The sequence below is a fragment of the Pteropus vampyrus genome, unplaced genomic scaffold (assembly GCF_000151845.1).
Source record: "Pteropus vampyrus isolate Shadow unplaced genomic scaffold, Pvam_2.0 Scaffold59, whole genome shotgun sequence".
Classification (NCBI taxonomy): domain Eukaryota; kingdom Metazoa; phylum Chordata; class Mammalia; order Chiroptera; family Pteropodidae; genus Pteropus; species Pteropus vampyrus.
The window spans coordinates 3,634,426-3,651,319 of NW_011888840.1; the positions used below are offsets into that span (position 1 = coordinate 3,634,426).

A 16,894-nucleotide genomic window follows, 5' to 3' on the forward strand; every position below is an offset into this window, starting at 1 on the left:
CGCTGACAGACACTAGGCACGAGACAATGATTGTATCCGATTCATCTCCACGTGACCCCTTGGCGTTACGTAGTAAGTGCTCAATTAAAGCTCAAGCAATGAATAGAAACATTCCAACATCCGGCGGGAGAGTCCCGGCAGGGATTCCTCGGAACCAACTCCGCCTCTCTCGGGGTAGGACCCCAGCGGCCGGCGCTGCGTCACGTAAACTCACCGTGGTACCCAGAGCACAGCCCCAACCAGCCCCACCTCCTCCGGAGCGGGTCCAAGTCTTCGGAACCGCCCACCGAGTGGCGAGCTCCATCCCCACAGCCCCACCCCCCACAACGTAAAATCGCCCTAGCGCCTCTCTTGGCGTCACCTCGAGGGCCGCGCCGCCCGCGATTGGTCAAACGTGACATAGCGCCATCTCGGCCTACCGCGCGTGCGCGCCTTCATTGGCTGGTGGCGGGTGTGGGCGGGCCTAAGCGTAGGACGTGCAGGGCGGGGCGGGCTCGCTCCCGGTAGCCACGCCTCCTGGTACCTAGCATGGGCTGAGAGCTCCCAGTTTTGAGGCGCGTGGTGCCCCGAGACTAGTGAAGGGCGCGCGGCGGTTACTCTGGTTACTACGGAAACGCCGCGCAGGCGATGCTGCTGGAGACGCCGTAGGGAGCCGCCGCCACCGCCCTCTGGGGGAGCTCACTGGAGACCTCCGTCCACCGCGGGGAAAAGAGGTCGCGGACCGGAAGGTTCGGAGGCTGGCAAAACGGGATCCGCTGCCAAGGAGAACTTCTCGAGGTAGGGGATGCGCTTCCCTGTCTTTGAGCCGCAGCCTTGAAACCAAGTCCTTCTTTGGAGGGGAGAAGGCAGCTCGACAGTTTCCCCCTTGACCGTGGTCTGCGCACCTGGCCGTCCCTCCGGGAGAGGAATCTGACTCTGCGCTTGCCCCGGCAGCGCTATCTTAAGAGGAGAGGCGGCATTTGTCGCAGAGCCAAGATATTTCTTTGATTCCCCTCCCCCCACCTCATTCTCTCCTCCGAGGACACCTGATGCTGGTGAGAGAGAACAGTTTTACAGCACGACGAGCCAACATCAGAATTAAAAATATCGCCCGCGACAGCGCCCAGGAAAAACCTATCTAAAAAAAAAGTGAAAGAAATGGATTGCCTGAAAGAGGAGAGTCTAACTGTTGGAACAGGTGATTTTTAAATACTGCTTTCTAAGTCCTGTACAACCTCCTCCCTTTCAGGTACTTTTATACTAACTTTTTTTATGATTTTCTAAGTCTGACTTGAATTGTAATCCTGTGACGGTGTTTACGAGAAGTTGGGCCGGTTCCCCGTGTCTCTTTTGGGAACACATTTTGGGGAGAACCTTCGATCACCAAAACCCTACAAGGAAAACAAGATCTCAGCATCAACCGGTGCTACCAAAGGAGGCCTTGAACCATGTGGACTTTTCTTGGCCTTGCCACTTTCACCTATTTTTATAAGAAGAGCGGGGACTTAATCACTTTGGCCAACAAGGAGCTCTTGTTATGCGTGCTGGTCTTTCTTTCGCTGGGCCTGGTACTCTCCTACCGCTGTCGCTACCGAAGCGGGGCCCTCCCGGGACGCCAGCAGAGTGGATCCCAGTTCGCAGCCTTCTTGGATATTCTGTCAGCTTTGCCTTTCATTGGCTTCTTCTGGGCCAAATCCCCCACGGGAACAGAAAATAAGGAGCAGCTCGGCTCTAGGAAGGTAGGTTGAATTCAAAGTGGGCAAATGATGAATGTCTTATTTTAAATTTAGGATTGGGGTCATTCAAATGTAACTCTTTCAAGGACAAAAGGCAGCAGCTTAGATACTCTGGTGTTTGGATTCTCATTTGGTTGGGTTTTTAAAAAAGATTTTGACTGTTCTTGACACTCTTAGGAATGATTTGAAAACATTAGCCTTCGCTGAACCATGGCTAAATGAACTTTATTTGATTATGAATAGTGATTTGATTATGAAAGGGGAAATGAAATGTTAGAATTTCATTTTGAAGGAGGACAGTCATTTTCTGTGTTGGGAAAAAAAAAAAAACGTCATTTAAATCCCAGGTACAAAGGACGGTATGTGTACCTGGGATGAAAGAAACCTGCTGCTGATAAGTCCCCTATCTGGAAGTATCAGCTGGCTGGGGAAAGTGACAGAGCAATTTGAAAAACTGGTGGAGTAAAAATGCTCAGCATTTTAAAACCAGGAGCAAAACGCCCTCCTCTACCCACATCAGTGGAGCCTGGAGTAAATCAATGCAGTGGTGTCCTGGTCAGGTGAATAATTTGAGTACATGTCTACAGTGCATTCATGTACCCAAAGGCTGGGTCTTCAAATACATGTGAAGCTATTATGATCCTTGCAAAAACAGCAGAGTACAGTGGTATGAGATGCGAGAGGAGAGGCTATGGAGGCCACAACATTAAGGGGCCTTTTGGCCATGGGTATTTAGACTTTTTCCTAAGTGCACTGGAGGGTTTTAAGCATGGGAGTAACAATATTCGCTTTTTACTTTTTAAAAAGAACATTCTAATTGCTGTTTGGCACATAGATTGTAGGGGGGGACAAGAATGGAAGCAAGGCTATGAGGGAAGAGACTCCAGCAGTAGACCAAGTGAGGGTCGATGGTGACTTGGAGTTAGGGTGAGTGGCCTCCAAAGTAATGTACTCTTTCAGGGTTCCGAGTCAACATCATTTTACTCTGTCCAAAGTACACATTAGCAAGGTTTACAGAAGGGACTTGATAGAAGTTTTGCTCCACCACTTTTGGATGTGAGGCCTTTGGCCAATTGCTTAGTTTCTTTAAGAATCAGTTATCCCTTTTGTTCCGGGAGATGGCAGCAGCCTTGCTTGGTAGTCAGGAAATTAAATGATTGAATGTTTGCAAAATGCCTGATCCCTAACTGTGTAATAAATAGTAGCTATTAGTGTTAGTCTAAAGGTAGGCTCTGTCAGGAGCCTTTTGAGTAGTGCTGCCTAAGTTCACTGTTATGGTAGGTGTGGGCTGGAGTTGTCTGAGATAACTTTAACTTTCTTCAGGGTCACTGAGCACTGACCAGTCCATCATGCTATGTGGACAGATCTTGGGGTGCATTGGGTTGGCAAACAGTCAATATTGGTTCCACTTGTGAAGGTCTCAGGCTTTCTGCCCATTTCTCATAAAGTAGCAAGTTGTTAGACTGAATGGAGTACTAAGTTTCCATTAGTGCTTTGTCTCCTGGCCAGGCTCTGAAAGACTTGATTTCCTCCAGAGTTCCCTTTCCAAGATGGTATGTATGCGTTTCACAGGGAAAACTTCAGAACAAAAACTAATAAAACATGGCTAAGATGACAAAAGCTTATCTTGTTCTCAAAATAATAATTTAAATACAGTCAGTTATTCTGGCCGTTAAGAAATCTGTACTGATAGGAAGAAAGACTATTGTCTTCTCTTGGTGAAGGACGAAAAGATGATTTCTCTAAGAGAAATTATAAAAAATGGAAAGGACAAGTCTATTATGGAAATAAAGGAAGGCTGGGTAAATATTAGAATCACAGAGAATTAAAATTCTAAAGGATTTTAGGATTTATCTCCCATTTTTTTTCTCGAGATCTTTTATTTAAAACCACTTCAAAATGGTATTTAGTCTTAATCATTAAGGTCAGAGAACTCAAGGAAGATGGTTCTTTGCACTTCTGTATCTGAAATATATTCATATTTGCGAATATACGCGTCCCACCCCTCAAAAAAAATACTGATTATGGCAGTGAATTGCTCATTCCAAAAAACCCAAAACAGTCACTGTTATTCTCAGTGGGCATAAATCTCTCAAAACAGGACTTTTTTCATCTTATGATTAAAGTTACAATTTTTATTGTAAGCCCAATTAGCGATAGGCTTAATGTTTGTCTTTATTCGGAGGACCAACTAGACATCATCGGTCGGGCTCTCGTAGAGTATCAGATTGGAGAAAAGGAAAGGGGTAAATTATAAATGTTTTTATATGTTAAGGACTAACATTATGAACAGGTCAAGTCCCAAGGGACAGAATGAATTATTTTGTTCTTTTGGAATTTTGTTGAGTTAAATGATTCTCAACTAGCAGATGAGAAGCCAGAATTTGATGATCTTTTTGTTATGTAAAAATGATTTTAGATTTAGATTTTCCAGATGATCTACATGGAGAAAATAAAGATGCTGAATAGTTTGCAACATGAAGTCAGAAGTTGTATGTGATTTGCATCTGGTAAATGTTCAGTAGATATTTGAAGAATTGAGTAATTAATGATAGAATTTTCCCTATAGTAAGTCTTCGAAGCCCCTTATACACCCTTTTTATCTTTGGCCTGGTGTGGATTTTGAAATATGTTTGTATCACAGCATTTTCTAAATACCATACTTGGAAAAGGAATATACATTTCATTTTATTGGGATATTATTATACATTTTTATTTATCAACATTTTGATATCATTGGTTTTTATAATTTAGATTTAAAAACGGTGGTTTATTTGGTTCGATAATGTTTAGGGTGTAGTTTTTTTCCAAGATGCGAAAGTCCAGTGTGTCTTTAGCAGTAGTATGATTTAAGGATGACAAATGTGGATACATAATTCACTTTTTTTTTTTAAATAGTGCAAAAAAGGAACCAGTATTTCAGAAACCACCTTAATAGAAGCAGCTGCCTCTACATCGATATCTTCTCAAAATGATCCAGAAGTTATCATTGTGGGATCTGGTGTACTTGGCTCTGCTTTGGCAGCGGTGCTCTCCAGAGATGGAAGAAAGGTGACAGTGATTGAGAGAGAGTTAAAAGAGCCTGACAGGATAGTTGGAGAATTTCTGCAGCCAGGTGGTGTTTGTGTCCTTAAAGACCTTGGTCTTGAAGGTAGGTTCATATTGAGTTTTAGGAGTTATGTGGTATAAACAAGTACTGTTCACTTTAGACTGTCCTGTCACTGGTAAAAAGGTATTCCATTTTATTTTCATCCAACAAAGCTACTTTAAGTGTAATTAAAAAGTATAGCAGGAAACGATTTTAGTTTGATCTTAGCATAGGCATGTGCTAAGTTTTTCTTTCATTAGAAATGAAATTATTTTAATGTACTTTATCTTAATACATTATATTTTAATGTATTGAAACATAGTATGGGACAATACACCTGCTAAAGTCAACTTTTTCACTTAATGTAAACATATTTCTACTACTGTTAACCATTTTTTCATTATAATTGTAAGCCTATGCAAAGCATTTTCTCGATACTTCATAATATACTTTACCTTTCTAACTTAGATTAATACTTAGGTTATTTTCAGTGTTTCTTTATTAGAGATAACACTATAGTGAACCTATTCTTGTGTATAACTTTAAAATTTATTAAAACTTAAAAATTATATCTTTAGGGTGAATTTCTTAGTTGAATTTCCAAGACTAAGATTATTAGATCAAAGGATGCTTACTTCTTTGTGGTTCTTGGTAATTATTGTTTTAGTTACTTTCTAAAATGTTATTAGTTTATAGCCTGACAAATAATATATGAATTTATCAGTTGTATTCAATCTCACCAGCAGTTTTGATGGATTTGGTGTCTTACTGTTTTAATTTTATTTTGTTGACTCTTTCTTAAATCCAGTTTTGAACGTTTTCCTTGATTTGTTCAATGTTTCTATATGGTTTAATGTGAATCATCCATATACTTCCTGTCCATTATTATTGGGGTCTTAATATTTTTCTCCACATGGTATCATAGCGTTTTGAAGACAGAGACTCTTTCCATGCCTCCACGTCCTCTTGGTGCCTAGTGTAACTCTGGGCATATCAACAAAATTGATTTACTTTTGAACTGAATTGTTTTGCAGATACAGTGGAAGATATTGGTGCCCAGGTTGTAGATGGCTACATGCTTCATGATCAGGAAAGCAAATCAACTGTGCATATTCCTTTCCCTCTATTAGAAAACAATCAAGTGCAGAGTGGGAGGGCTTTCCATCATGGAAAGTTTATCATGAGTCTCCGGAAAGCAGCCATGGCAGAGCCCAAGTAAGACTACAGCTTCAAATATATGATGTTAAAGAATGAACACATTTAAACGTGGCCTTTGTGCAAATACTATTTTATAAATTTTCATAAGTGTTTGGGTGTGAGCTAGACCATAGGTCTTATACTAAAATAAACCATAAGTTAGAAGAGTGTTAGATCTTTTAAGTACCTTTGTTGAAAACATATAGAGAATTTTTATTGGAATGATATGGAACTATTGAGAATTTTTTTTTTTTTTGACTAAATTGTGTGATTTTTATGTGGTTGGAATTTAGAAGACATAGTTGTTATAACTAGGGTGTAAGTCCCATGCATGCCCATTTGGGAGATGGGTTTGTGGCTACAAGACTGCCTTTTAAAAGTCAGGACGGAGGCTTTCAAGGGGAAATTCCTGTTCCATTCTTATGAAAGACCTAGTCTAACAGGACTGGCTTCTCTTAAGTATTCATTAGTATTTGCCTCTAGTCCTTAAATACTATAATTGAGGAAGTTTTAAATATGAGAACCCTTATGTCATTGGCGTAGGCTTAAGTGTTGACAAAGCAAGTGAAGAAGTGGACTTATCCTTAGGACTGAAAGGATTTGATATTTTTGGACATAGAATAATGTTTATTGTATAAAAATGGAAAAATGCTCCCAAAATATAAAGAAGATTCTAAAAATTACTCATTATCCTTCTGACTAGAAGTAATTACTCTGAATAATTTGGCAGATAAACTTTAATTCTGTTTACCCATCTAAGTATGAATTGGTATGGGTATGTAAAGTTTTTCTGCATGTATTTTTTTAATGAATTAAGATAAAATTTTGTTACATTTAAAAATACTTTTTAAGTCATTAAATTAGTAATATATATTCAATTTTAAGAAATTGGAAAATAGAAACCACACACAATTCTAAAACCTATTAGTGTTTTTGCTTTTTGTCATTCCAGACCCTTTTCTGTATATGTGCGTGCACCTACATGCATGTTCTGTTTATGTGGGTAAACTGGAGATAAGGGATAAGGAACTTATGATTCCTTATCTAAATTGCTCAAGAGTGCTATAGAATTTATTTGTTTATCTTTTAGTACAAAGTTTATCGAGGGCATTGTGCTGCAGTTACTAGAAGAAGATGATGCTGTGGTTGGAGTTCAGTACAGGGACAGAGCAACTGGAGACATCAAGGTGAGACATGTCAAATGTTAGCTTTTCCTAAGAGATTTTCCCCTTTCTTTTTCTCCTACTCCTTTAAAAAAGTAGGCTCACCAGATTATTATCCAGCAAATGGACTGAGTTCTTTCTAAGCTCTGTGCTACAGGATAAGATAGATTTCCGACTGTAACACATCGCTCTTTAGAGCACTTCGGAATGCTATAGTTATAACTTTGTAAACAAACACCACTGTATTAACAGTATTAAAAACTGAAATAAATATAAACCCGTGGAGAAGCAGAGGGGAACTAGAAGGTGAAAAAAGGAAGGATTCAACATAAAGAGTTGATTAGGATAAAATAAAGAACTATTTAAATCAGAAAGGCAAATATAAGAGACTCTCTGGGGAAATAGCAGAATACAGTAGTTCCCAATAGCTGGTTGCTCATGTGGTCTAGTCAAAGGCGAATCTGTTGATTCATCTGGGCTGTTCTGTAGGGTCACCACCTCCTAGAAATTGTACTCAAGTGAGGACGAGTGCAAGGTAATGTAAATATGTACATACATCCATGTGTATAAAAATTCTTCTAAGCCCTAACCACTGATTTAAAGCACTTTGTGAAGTTAGCTCTAGAATGAAAGCATCTGATGAGTCCTTTGAATTCGTGATGAGTTTCAGTATTCTATGAGCCATGCTTGCTTTGTAGTTCTTTTCCCTGATTTTTATCAAAATGTAGCTTAATCCCAGATGATTTGGGTGGTTGAGCCTCGAAGGAAGGTGATCTCAGGGACTCAGAGGATGTGCTCCAAAGATTGGTCATGTGTGAACTTAAACCCACGTAACAGCTTTTTCGATAGCATTATCTTCAAATACTCTCTTTAATGTTATGTGCCAGTATATTTAAATCCATTCATGCACATTTTAAAAGGATGGTCCTTTTACTGTGTATTTCTAACCATTTAGCTGAGTATTCTTTATCTTTGTTGTAGGAACTCCGTGCTCCATTGACTGTTGTTGCAGATGGACTTTTTTCCAAGTTCAGGAAAAATCTCATCTCTGATAAAGTTTCTGTTCCATCTCATTTTGTTGGCTTGCTTATGAAGGTACTGTAGGACTAATTGTAGAAAAATAAAAAGCAACTTGAAATTTGGAAATTATTAAAATATTTTATTTTATTTTTTTCTAGAATGCACCACAGTTTAAAGCAAATCATGCTGAACTTGTTTTAGCTAATTCAGGTCCAGTTCTCATCTACCAGATTTCATCTAATGAAACTCGAGTACTTGTTGACATTCGAGGAGAACTGCCAAGAAATTTAAGAGAATACATGACTGAAAAAATTTACCCACAATTACCTGGTAAGAAATAGGATTTCACTCCTATTGTAATCTATAGTTTGAAAGCAAAGCTCACTTAAAAGCCTTTCTATCTCTAGTTCTCACTAAAGCTGTGTCTAAAATAGGCCAGAGATAAGATTGGCAGGTGAAAAATGCATCCAGTCAATCAGATACACTGGAGCTGGATTATTTATTTAATGTAGCACATAGAAAAAAAATCTCCAAATTAAAAAAAAAAAAGTTTCAGTATATTTTTTCATATCAATAATTAAAGCAGTTTTCAGAATAATTATTATCGACAAAATTTTAATATTTTTAAAAGTGTAGATAGCGATCTAAGGTCTGAATTCTTGAAATATTTCTTATACTGAATTACTTTTATGCTTGGTTTTGTGGTAATGGTAGCTACCGTTTATTGAATGTTTACCATATAAGAGGTGTTTTATAAACGTAATTTCATTTAATCTATACAACTGCCCTGTGACATAGGCATTATCATTATCTATCCCCATTTTACGGATGAGGGAACCATGATTCAGAGAGGTTACTTTGCTTCTATATTAGTGAGTGGCAGAGCCAAGGCTGAGACCAGGCCCGTCTGGCTCATACCTTCCTGTCCTCAGCACGTGAGAGCTGTAAGGAGCCTGTGAGATCATGTTAGTTTTGAGTTGAACACAAGAAAGTCTTAGTGAGATTTCAGGCATCTTTGTAAAAACATAAACTTTATGTTTTTTTTTCTTTTTTGAATGGGAAGATCTGAATAAGAAAGAAATGTAAAAATTGTTAAGACTAGGTAAAATGGAAACCCTGCTTGCCAGTTATAGTAATGGAAAACTATGCTTGGTGTAAGTACATTTTGTTTAAGTGTTGTTTTTTTCAGGTTATTTTTTTTTAAAGTGAAAGCATTCCGTTTACTAACAGAATATTAACAAATAAAGTGAAATGAAGTTCTACATGGACCAACTTATATTTTTAATGACATTTTCAACATTTTAGTATATTTTCACGCAGTTAAACCATTTTTGAAGCTTTCAAATGGAAAAATGAATTATGCATATTTAGGAAAAGGATAGTCAATTACCCATTTTTTTAGCATTTTTTCTTTTACTGTAGATTGTTTTTTCCAATCCAGAGGTTAATTGGAACAGACTACTCTGAGATACTGGGGGGAAACGATTTCTAGATTTATATTAATACGAGGTTATTGAAATTCTGCTCCTTGCAGGAATAGAATGGTTTCAACATAGGCATTTTGCTCCAGATCTGTATCTCCAGATTACACTGGGAACTGTATGAAAAGAAGGTTAATTTTTTATGCAAGTAGAAGCACAAAACTTTAAGACTGGGAAGTACCTTAGGGATAAGCTAATCCAACCATTTCATTTTATAGATGAAGAAACTAAAGCTTAGAAAGGTAGAGCTCTCTACATGTTATCCTTTTTCTAGTGTACATACCTTCCTGCTATTTGGGAATTGGTAGTAGATTTCATCTGATATTACCAGAATATGGTGATGACAATACATTGTTAAATATGACAGTTGTCATGTAACATTTGGAAGAGAGGTGGTTGGTTTTTTCCCTATCTCATGTGATCCAAATTTCCTTCACTCTTTATCTAGTTTTTTATTCATTCAGACGTATGTCTATTTACATTGGTTTTCTCTTAGATTCCTTCCTTAGCATGGATAACTAGATGCTTAATAAATAATTTTGTCAATAAATAATTAGTTTTTGATTTATCACAAGGGACATATGTAACAACCATAACAGATGTATAGTAGGTATTTGTTTATACTTGATAAGAAAATGTGATAATTGAAAATTGAAATGTAATAAACCATTTCTTCGGTGGGGTGGGATTTATTGCAGATCACTTGAAAGAACCATTCCTAGAAGCCGCTCAGAATTCTCGTTTGAGGTCCATGCCAGCAAGCTTCCTTCCTCCTTCACCAGTAAATAAACGAGGTATTATTTTATTAAACTTACTGTGTAAGGCGTATTCCAAATATTCACATTCAGTATTCCAAATGACATATACATGATTAAATTTATATTGCTGGATTAATGCATTACTAATACCAACATTAGTTTTACAGTGTCTTTAGTTATTAATAATGGGTGTATATAAATCACTGCTAGTCATTGGGGATATAACAGTTAAATATCGTCCTTGATCTAGAGAAGGCAATTTTTTAGTTAGGGATATAAGCATAATTTTGAAACACCTTTGATAAATGCTGTAGTAAAAACCCACTCATGGTACTGCAGATTCACTATGAAGCGGGTGTACAAGAGGGAGGGGAGCTTGTGAACTGGAAAGAGAATAGGGAAGATACTGCTCAGGAAATAAAGCTGGAGTTGGGGCATGGAGAATGAGTAGGGGTTCATTATGTGGACAGTGAGACAGGGACTTCTAAATAGACTGAATGACATCTGCAGTGACCTTGGAAGGCTGAGAAATGGTGACACTTTGAACTCAAGTAGTTTCCTATGGCCAGAGTATAAGATAACACAAGAGTGGTAGAAAGGTAAGATATTTATTTAACATTTAGTTTTAATCCTATAGACAATGAAATTCATTGACAAGGTTTTTTTATAATAGCTTTACAGAGATAACTCACAAATCATACAGTTCACCCATTTAAAGTACACAACTCATTAGTTTTTAGTATACTCAGGTATATGCAACCATCACTACAATCAAGTTGAAAACATTTTTATCACTTTAAAAAGAAACTTGTATCCATTAGCAGCCCCTCATTTTCTCCCAACCCCTAGCCCCAGGCAACCAGTAATCTATTTTTTATCTATAGATTTGCCTCTTGTGAACATTTCTTATACATAGAATCATACAATATGTGAACCTTTGTAACTGGGTCCTTTGAAGTTCATGTTGTAGCATGTATCAGTTCTTTATTTGCCTCATTTGCTATTATAGCCAAATAATATTCCACGTGTGACTATATTACATTTTGATTATCCATTCATCAGTTGATAGACATTTGAGTTGTTCCATTTTTTGATTATTATAAACAATGCTTCTGTGAACATCTGTGTATAAGTTTTTGTGTGGATATCTGTCTTCATTTTTCTTGGGTAGCATAATCTGAGTTCTCTCTTTATAGGTGTTCTGATTTTGGGAGATGCATATAACATAAGGCATCCTCTTACTGGAGGAGGAATGAGTGTCGTTTTTAATGATATAAAAATATGGAGAAAATTGCTAAAGTCTATCCCAGACCTTTATGATGATGCAGCTATTTTGCAGGTGAGGTATTAAATTATTCTTGGATGAGAATGTCTCAAAATAGATTTTTTTTGTGAGGCCTACGAGGACTGGAGCTTTGATGGAGAGCTCTGTACGTAAGAGCCTGACTCCTACCAATGGTTTTTTAGGCAGTCTTACTCAAGCTTAAAGAACCTGACTTGTAACCTGTCAGTCATAGAATTTCTAAATTTCTGAATTTGAATATTTTGTAACACTGGATTGCATGGACCACTTTGCTTATAGTGATTTTAAATTTAGCTTCAGGGTCACATAACTCATTGCTCGGGAGATTTTTTTTTTTTGGTAAATGATAAGCATAAGGCATAACTACTTGTACATGGACTATAAACATCAGTTGGTGCTTTTTTTTCTCCTTACCATATAGTTTTGTTTTTTTTAGGCCAAAAAATCATTCTATTGGACAAGAAAAAGGTCTCATTCCTTTGTTGTGAATGTTCTTGCTCAGGCTCTTCATGAATTATTTTCAGGAACAGATGGTAAGTATAGATATTTTTAATAAATATTGAATTGCAGATTTTTAGCACAGGAACGGAACTTAATTACAAAAAAGTTAGTGATTAGGCCGGAAATAGAAATGTTTCCTGAGTTTGTTGACTCTCAAGTTGGTAGTCCTTTTTAACTCCATCCTTGAGCAAAATTTTTAGCTTCTAATCATTGTGTATCTGTGTTAGACAAGGCTGTTGTCTTCTCTTAGAAGTGACCTTAAACACAGTGCTTCTATAATGTATCATTATTTTTAATCCCTGTGGTCCAAATCAGATCATGCATATTTCCAAATGCATAAGATTGCGATGACCTTTCTGGTCAGGAGTGAAAAGGCAATGTGATTGTTCATCTTCTTCTTCTCGAACAAGTGTCATTTTCTTCTCATAGTAGCATTTTATAAAATGAATATGACCTTCAGATCACGTTTGCATTTTGTCCCCTGGTAAAATCTGTGCTCATTTGAAATATTCCCATGCTTTTGCTTCTGGGTCGTCTGTATTCAGTGTAGAGAGGTGGTGGTCAGTCTGCATCCTAAGGAAAGCACAGCTCAGCAGCAGCAGCGTTAGACATAGAGTGGAGGTGACTGTGCCGCCTGCAGCTGTGTACAAGTCAGTTCATGGTAGGTTAATGAAACTAGACCTTTAGGTTTTTAAGAATAGCCATAACTCAAATCCCATTACTCCAGATATTTACAAAAACGATTTCTATGACCTGGCTGAAGCCCTAGTGATCTGGTTTGGTGATTTGATTAAAGAGGATGATAACTGCCTTCTGTAGCCTCTATAACCATCATTTTCACTAAAAGAAAAAACAACTTATGAATTGTGATTTGCCAAATTTTTTTTATGAATTGGCAAGGAAGTTAAAATGGCTGGTTGGGCAAATAAGAAAAAGAACTAAGTTATGAGTTTTCTAAGCTCTTTTTAGTTTTCGAGTTTCTTAAATTAGGAATTGGAATCTGCCAACCAAACAACAAAAACAGTTTCGAAAGATTAGAGGAGGAAGGAGCTTTATTGGAGTACAGATTTACCTATCGCATCGTTTTTTATCTGTAGTAAAAGAACAATCTAAGCATATCTGGCAAGAACATTGATTCTAAACTATTAAAATAGGTATTGGTTGATTATGTTGTGAGGGGTTAAAGAATTATTTTGAGAAGTGTACAAATCTATGCATTATTATTTTTCACTGTTCACAGCTGTTCTTTTTACTTGATAATTTACTGCTCCAAGGTTTGGGTTGGGCATCTAGACAGGGAATTTGGTTTCCAGAATTGTGATTTTATAACAAAAAGAGTTTATAAACTATTTGACATCATTTAATGAGTTTATCAGTAAAGAGTTTTTTTTCATGTATATCATTAGCACCCTAAGTGTGCAAATATTTCGTTTGAGAGTAACCTTAAAATTTTATCTTAGATTCTCTACAGCAACTAAGAAGAGCCTGTTTTCTGTATTTCAAACTTGGCGGAGTGTGTGTTGCTGGTCCTGTCGGGCTGCTTTCTGTGTAAGTTGTTTTGACGACGCAAAGGAAACAGATTGTACAGATATTTTTTAGAATTGTTCAGTTTATGAATTACTGCCAATCTTTCTTTCTTATGTATTTTGTCATTTTATTATCTGTTAGTCTCCAAATAGGAAGGGAGCCCAGAGAAATGGAAAAAGGCAACATTTAGTCCTGTGTTTTCCTTCTGGGAAATAGTGTTGATTAGAAGTTGGTTGTAGATGAGGCTAAAACCCTTGATTAAAATAGAAGCTAATTTTTTTGCCTTTGTGTTTCTCCATATGATCTGATCTTTGGGAGCCATGGATGGATGAGAAATTTATATTTAAAAATGAATGTGATCGGGGACTCAGGAAACTCAGTAATAATTTTGACGGTACAAACGTTAAGTCTTCTCATCCATCTGAATGTCAGTACTGTACTGTTTGGAAAAACCTAGACTCCAATAGACTGGGCCATTTGGGGACTTCGTACTGGGTCTCGAGATCCGTGAAAGAAAACAGCTCAGAACCTACAACTGGTGTAAACTACACTAAGAGGAGTTACCTGCTAGCTGCTTGTAAAAATATTTTCTAAAAATTTGTTCTGACATCAAACTTAGCAGGTAGACACAAGCTTATAAAATCCTCTAAAACGGAGAATATGTTTAGCTTATAGATGATATATAATTAAACTTTTTATAGTAAATTTGAATTACTGGGTCTTACCTATTTTTTTTTTTTCTATTACAGACTGTCTCCTAACCCTGTGACTTTAATTAGACACTTTTTTGCTATTGCAATCTATGCCACGTATTTTTGCTTTAAATCGGAACCTTGGATTACGAAACCCCGAGCCATTGTCAGTAGTGGTGTTGTATTGTACAAAGCATGTTCTGTGCTATTTCCCCTAATTTACTCAGAAATAAAGTACTTTGTTCATTCAGCTTAAAGGGGAACCACTTGTGAATGAATATTCGGAAGTCACCAAGTCCTTAGACACTGCTGGAAGATTTACACAGCATAGTACTGTACCAGTCCTAAAGCGGAAACTCTTGGACCAAGATTGGGAATAATCTGTTTCTGAAATAATTTGTATATAAACATGTAAATATATACTTTAACTTGCGATTTAAAATGAAGAGTCAAATAAGATAGAATATTTAAAAGAAATGTTGTTACCATAGAATAGTGCCAATACTGAGAACAGTTTTTCTTTTGAAGTTGACATTCGGGGTTAGTTATTGTGGGACACAAATAAAATGGCAACTGAACCCTCATGGCTTCCTGTTTCTTGTCGTGGACTTCCTCACACAGCTTCGTGACAACGGAAAGGAAAACCACAGTGGGAGGTGGAATGCAGGGACGCTTGTCTGTTAAATGACTCCGAAGCTCGGAAAGTTGCCTTAATGTCTCTGGACCTCATTTTCCTCATCCATCCAGTGAGGCATTTTGATAAAGTTCTTTTCTGAGTTCTCTGAAAATATCACTTTCTTACAGGAAGCAACCAAGGGCTGGCAAATTCTACCGTGTAACATTAACAAGCCAGTCTAGGATTATTTCAAGAGACAGTGTGAATGAACAAGTAAGCATTTGTAATACCTGGCATAATGCCTTAAAATCAATTAGATCTTACTGAGTTTACAGTTTATTTGAAGAAATTATAGACATTCAGAAGGGACTCATGAGACTTCAGTAAATCCCCAAATATCACTAAACTGCTACCCCTGAAATCAGAACAGTAAAATATAACCTGAACTATTAATGACTTCAGAGTCTAATTAAGGTTAAATGACTTGTAAAGCTTTTATAATAAAAATTTCTCCTTTTTAAGTTTTTAGTCGAAAAAATTTTTCACTGGCTGAATCACTAGTCCAGTCAGTTGCATATATCTATCACTTTGCCTTGTGTTAAAGCGGAAGGTCTGGTGGACAATTTCATTCTCTTGGTTCATGAGATATCCTCTCATTTATCCCCAAGTTCTATTTTCTGTTTAAAAACTCACTTTCTTTTTAGATCTGGCCTGTTGAGCAGCCGGCTTGCTTTGGGAGGCCATTTTCCCAGAGAACTCATTTCATACAGTTACTGTCAATTACAAATGGAAAACACATTTTTGAGATGTGGAGGTTGGATGGCTACTGGGCTTACTAGCTGCTTCCCATACACCAGCCTCACAGTGGGTGACACAGCTCCTTACTTGCCAGGCAACAACTGGCTTCAAAATCTGCCTCTCAGGTGGGGCTGTGAGGCTCCTGCTCCCCTCTGCTGACTAGATGCCTTTTAAAACCTTTTCTACTATGGTGGTGAAAAAATCAAAACCTGTAAGGTCACCTTTTTCTGTTAGTATTTTAGAATTTGAGGCATTCTGACAAAAGAAATAACTGGTCATAAAATCAGAAGATAAAGGAGCTTAAGAAATCATGGGGCGCTGGTTTCACCGCTGATGTCAGGAGGCTGCTTTGGGACAAAGTTTAGCTGGTGGCAGAACCAGGACTCAGCAGGACTCAGACTGTGCCTCCTGGTAACAAAGCAACGCTTCTTTCCCTACAATTTGCTAAATGACTTAAGCACATTTTTTTTTTTTTTTAACTTGTTTTTCTCCTCTCCAGAGGAGGACATAGCTATAAAGTCAGGGTCAGGGCTAAAACATCTTTATTGATCTTTTCCGGCTGCCACAATAGGATGGCAGTGCCCTTTTGAGGGTAATTTTTATGCAGAAGTGACAGGATTTGGGGAGGGGGAGTTAAAACCTAATGATAAAGCTGTTACCAAAAAAAAAAAAAAAGCAGTGGGAGTAGGCTTATGGTCAGCAGCATGGTGCAGGGACTGGGGAGGGGGCAGGCTTGGGTTGCTGAGGAAGGAAGGAAAAGGTGGCAAGCGCAGCTGGAGTTAGGGAGTCCCACAGAAAGGATGATGGGGACCCCTGAGATCGGAGGAGGAGGAGGATGGTGAACCTCAGACACCAAGAAACTTCCGTGGTCTGTGCTGTCACTACATTTGCTACCAGTCTGGCTATCAGCATGTGCCTGCCAGCCTGTAGTGGGTGTGTCCACAGAACCTACCAGATTCATCTCTTACCTTCCAGACAAGGTTTTTTGCAGTGAATACACATTTCTCGAACCATAAGCAGAAGTACAACTTCGGG

General features: G+C 37.8%; 1 protein-coding gene and 1 long non-coding RNA gene across 4 annotated transcripts in view; one reads left to right on the top strand and one right to left on the bottom strand.

Annotated features, from left to right (window-relative positions):
- Positions 1 to 325, bottom strand: part of LOC111740187 — a 123,691-nt gene extending 123,366 nt beyond the window's left edge. Inside the window, exon 1 of the long non-coding RNA XR_002780484.1 lies at positions 215 to 325. This is a non-coding gene — a long non-coding RNA (uncharacterized LOC111740187). The remainder of the gene's footprint in view (positions 1 to 214) is intronic.
- A 192-nt stretch (positions 326 to 517) lies between these two features.
- On the top strand, positions 518 to 15,029 carry SQLE (squalene epoxidase). Of its 3 annotated transcripts, none has more exons than XM_011360809.2 (12): positions 518 to 1,177; positions 1,265 to 1,718; positions 4,614 to 4,866; positions 5,838 to 6,018; positions 7,091 to 7,187; positions 8,145 to 8,258; positions 8,342 to 8,513; positions 10,363 to 10,458; positions 11,619 to 11,761; positions 12,162 to 12,258; positions 13,687 to 13,774; positions 14,503 to 15,014. In XM_011360809.2, exons 2-12 carry the CDS (start codon positions 1,428 to 1,430, stop codon positions 14,699 to 14,701), a joined length of 1,731 nt encoding a protein of 576 aa, XP_011359111.1. In that variant the 5' UTR covers positions 518 to 1,177; positions 1,265 to 1,427; the 3' UTR covers positions 14,702 to 15,014. The 3 variants fall into 3 exon arrangements, with proteins under 3 accessions (XP_011359111.1, XP_011359112.1, XP_011359110.1); XM_011360810.2 differs by having other exon boundaries at positions 518 to 777; positions 1,021 to 1,718; XM_011360808.2 differs by having other exon boundaries at positions 518 to 1,718; positions 14,503 to 15,029.
- The last annotated feature ends 1,865 nt before the right edge of the window (positions 15,030 to 16,894 follow it).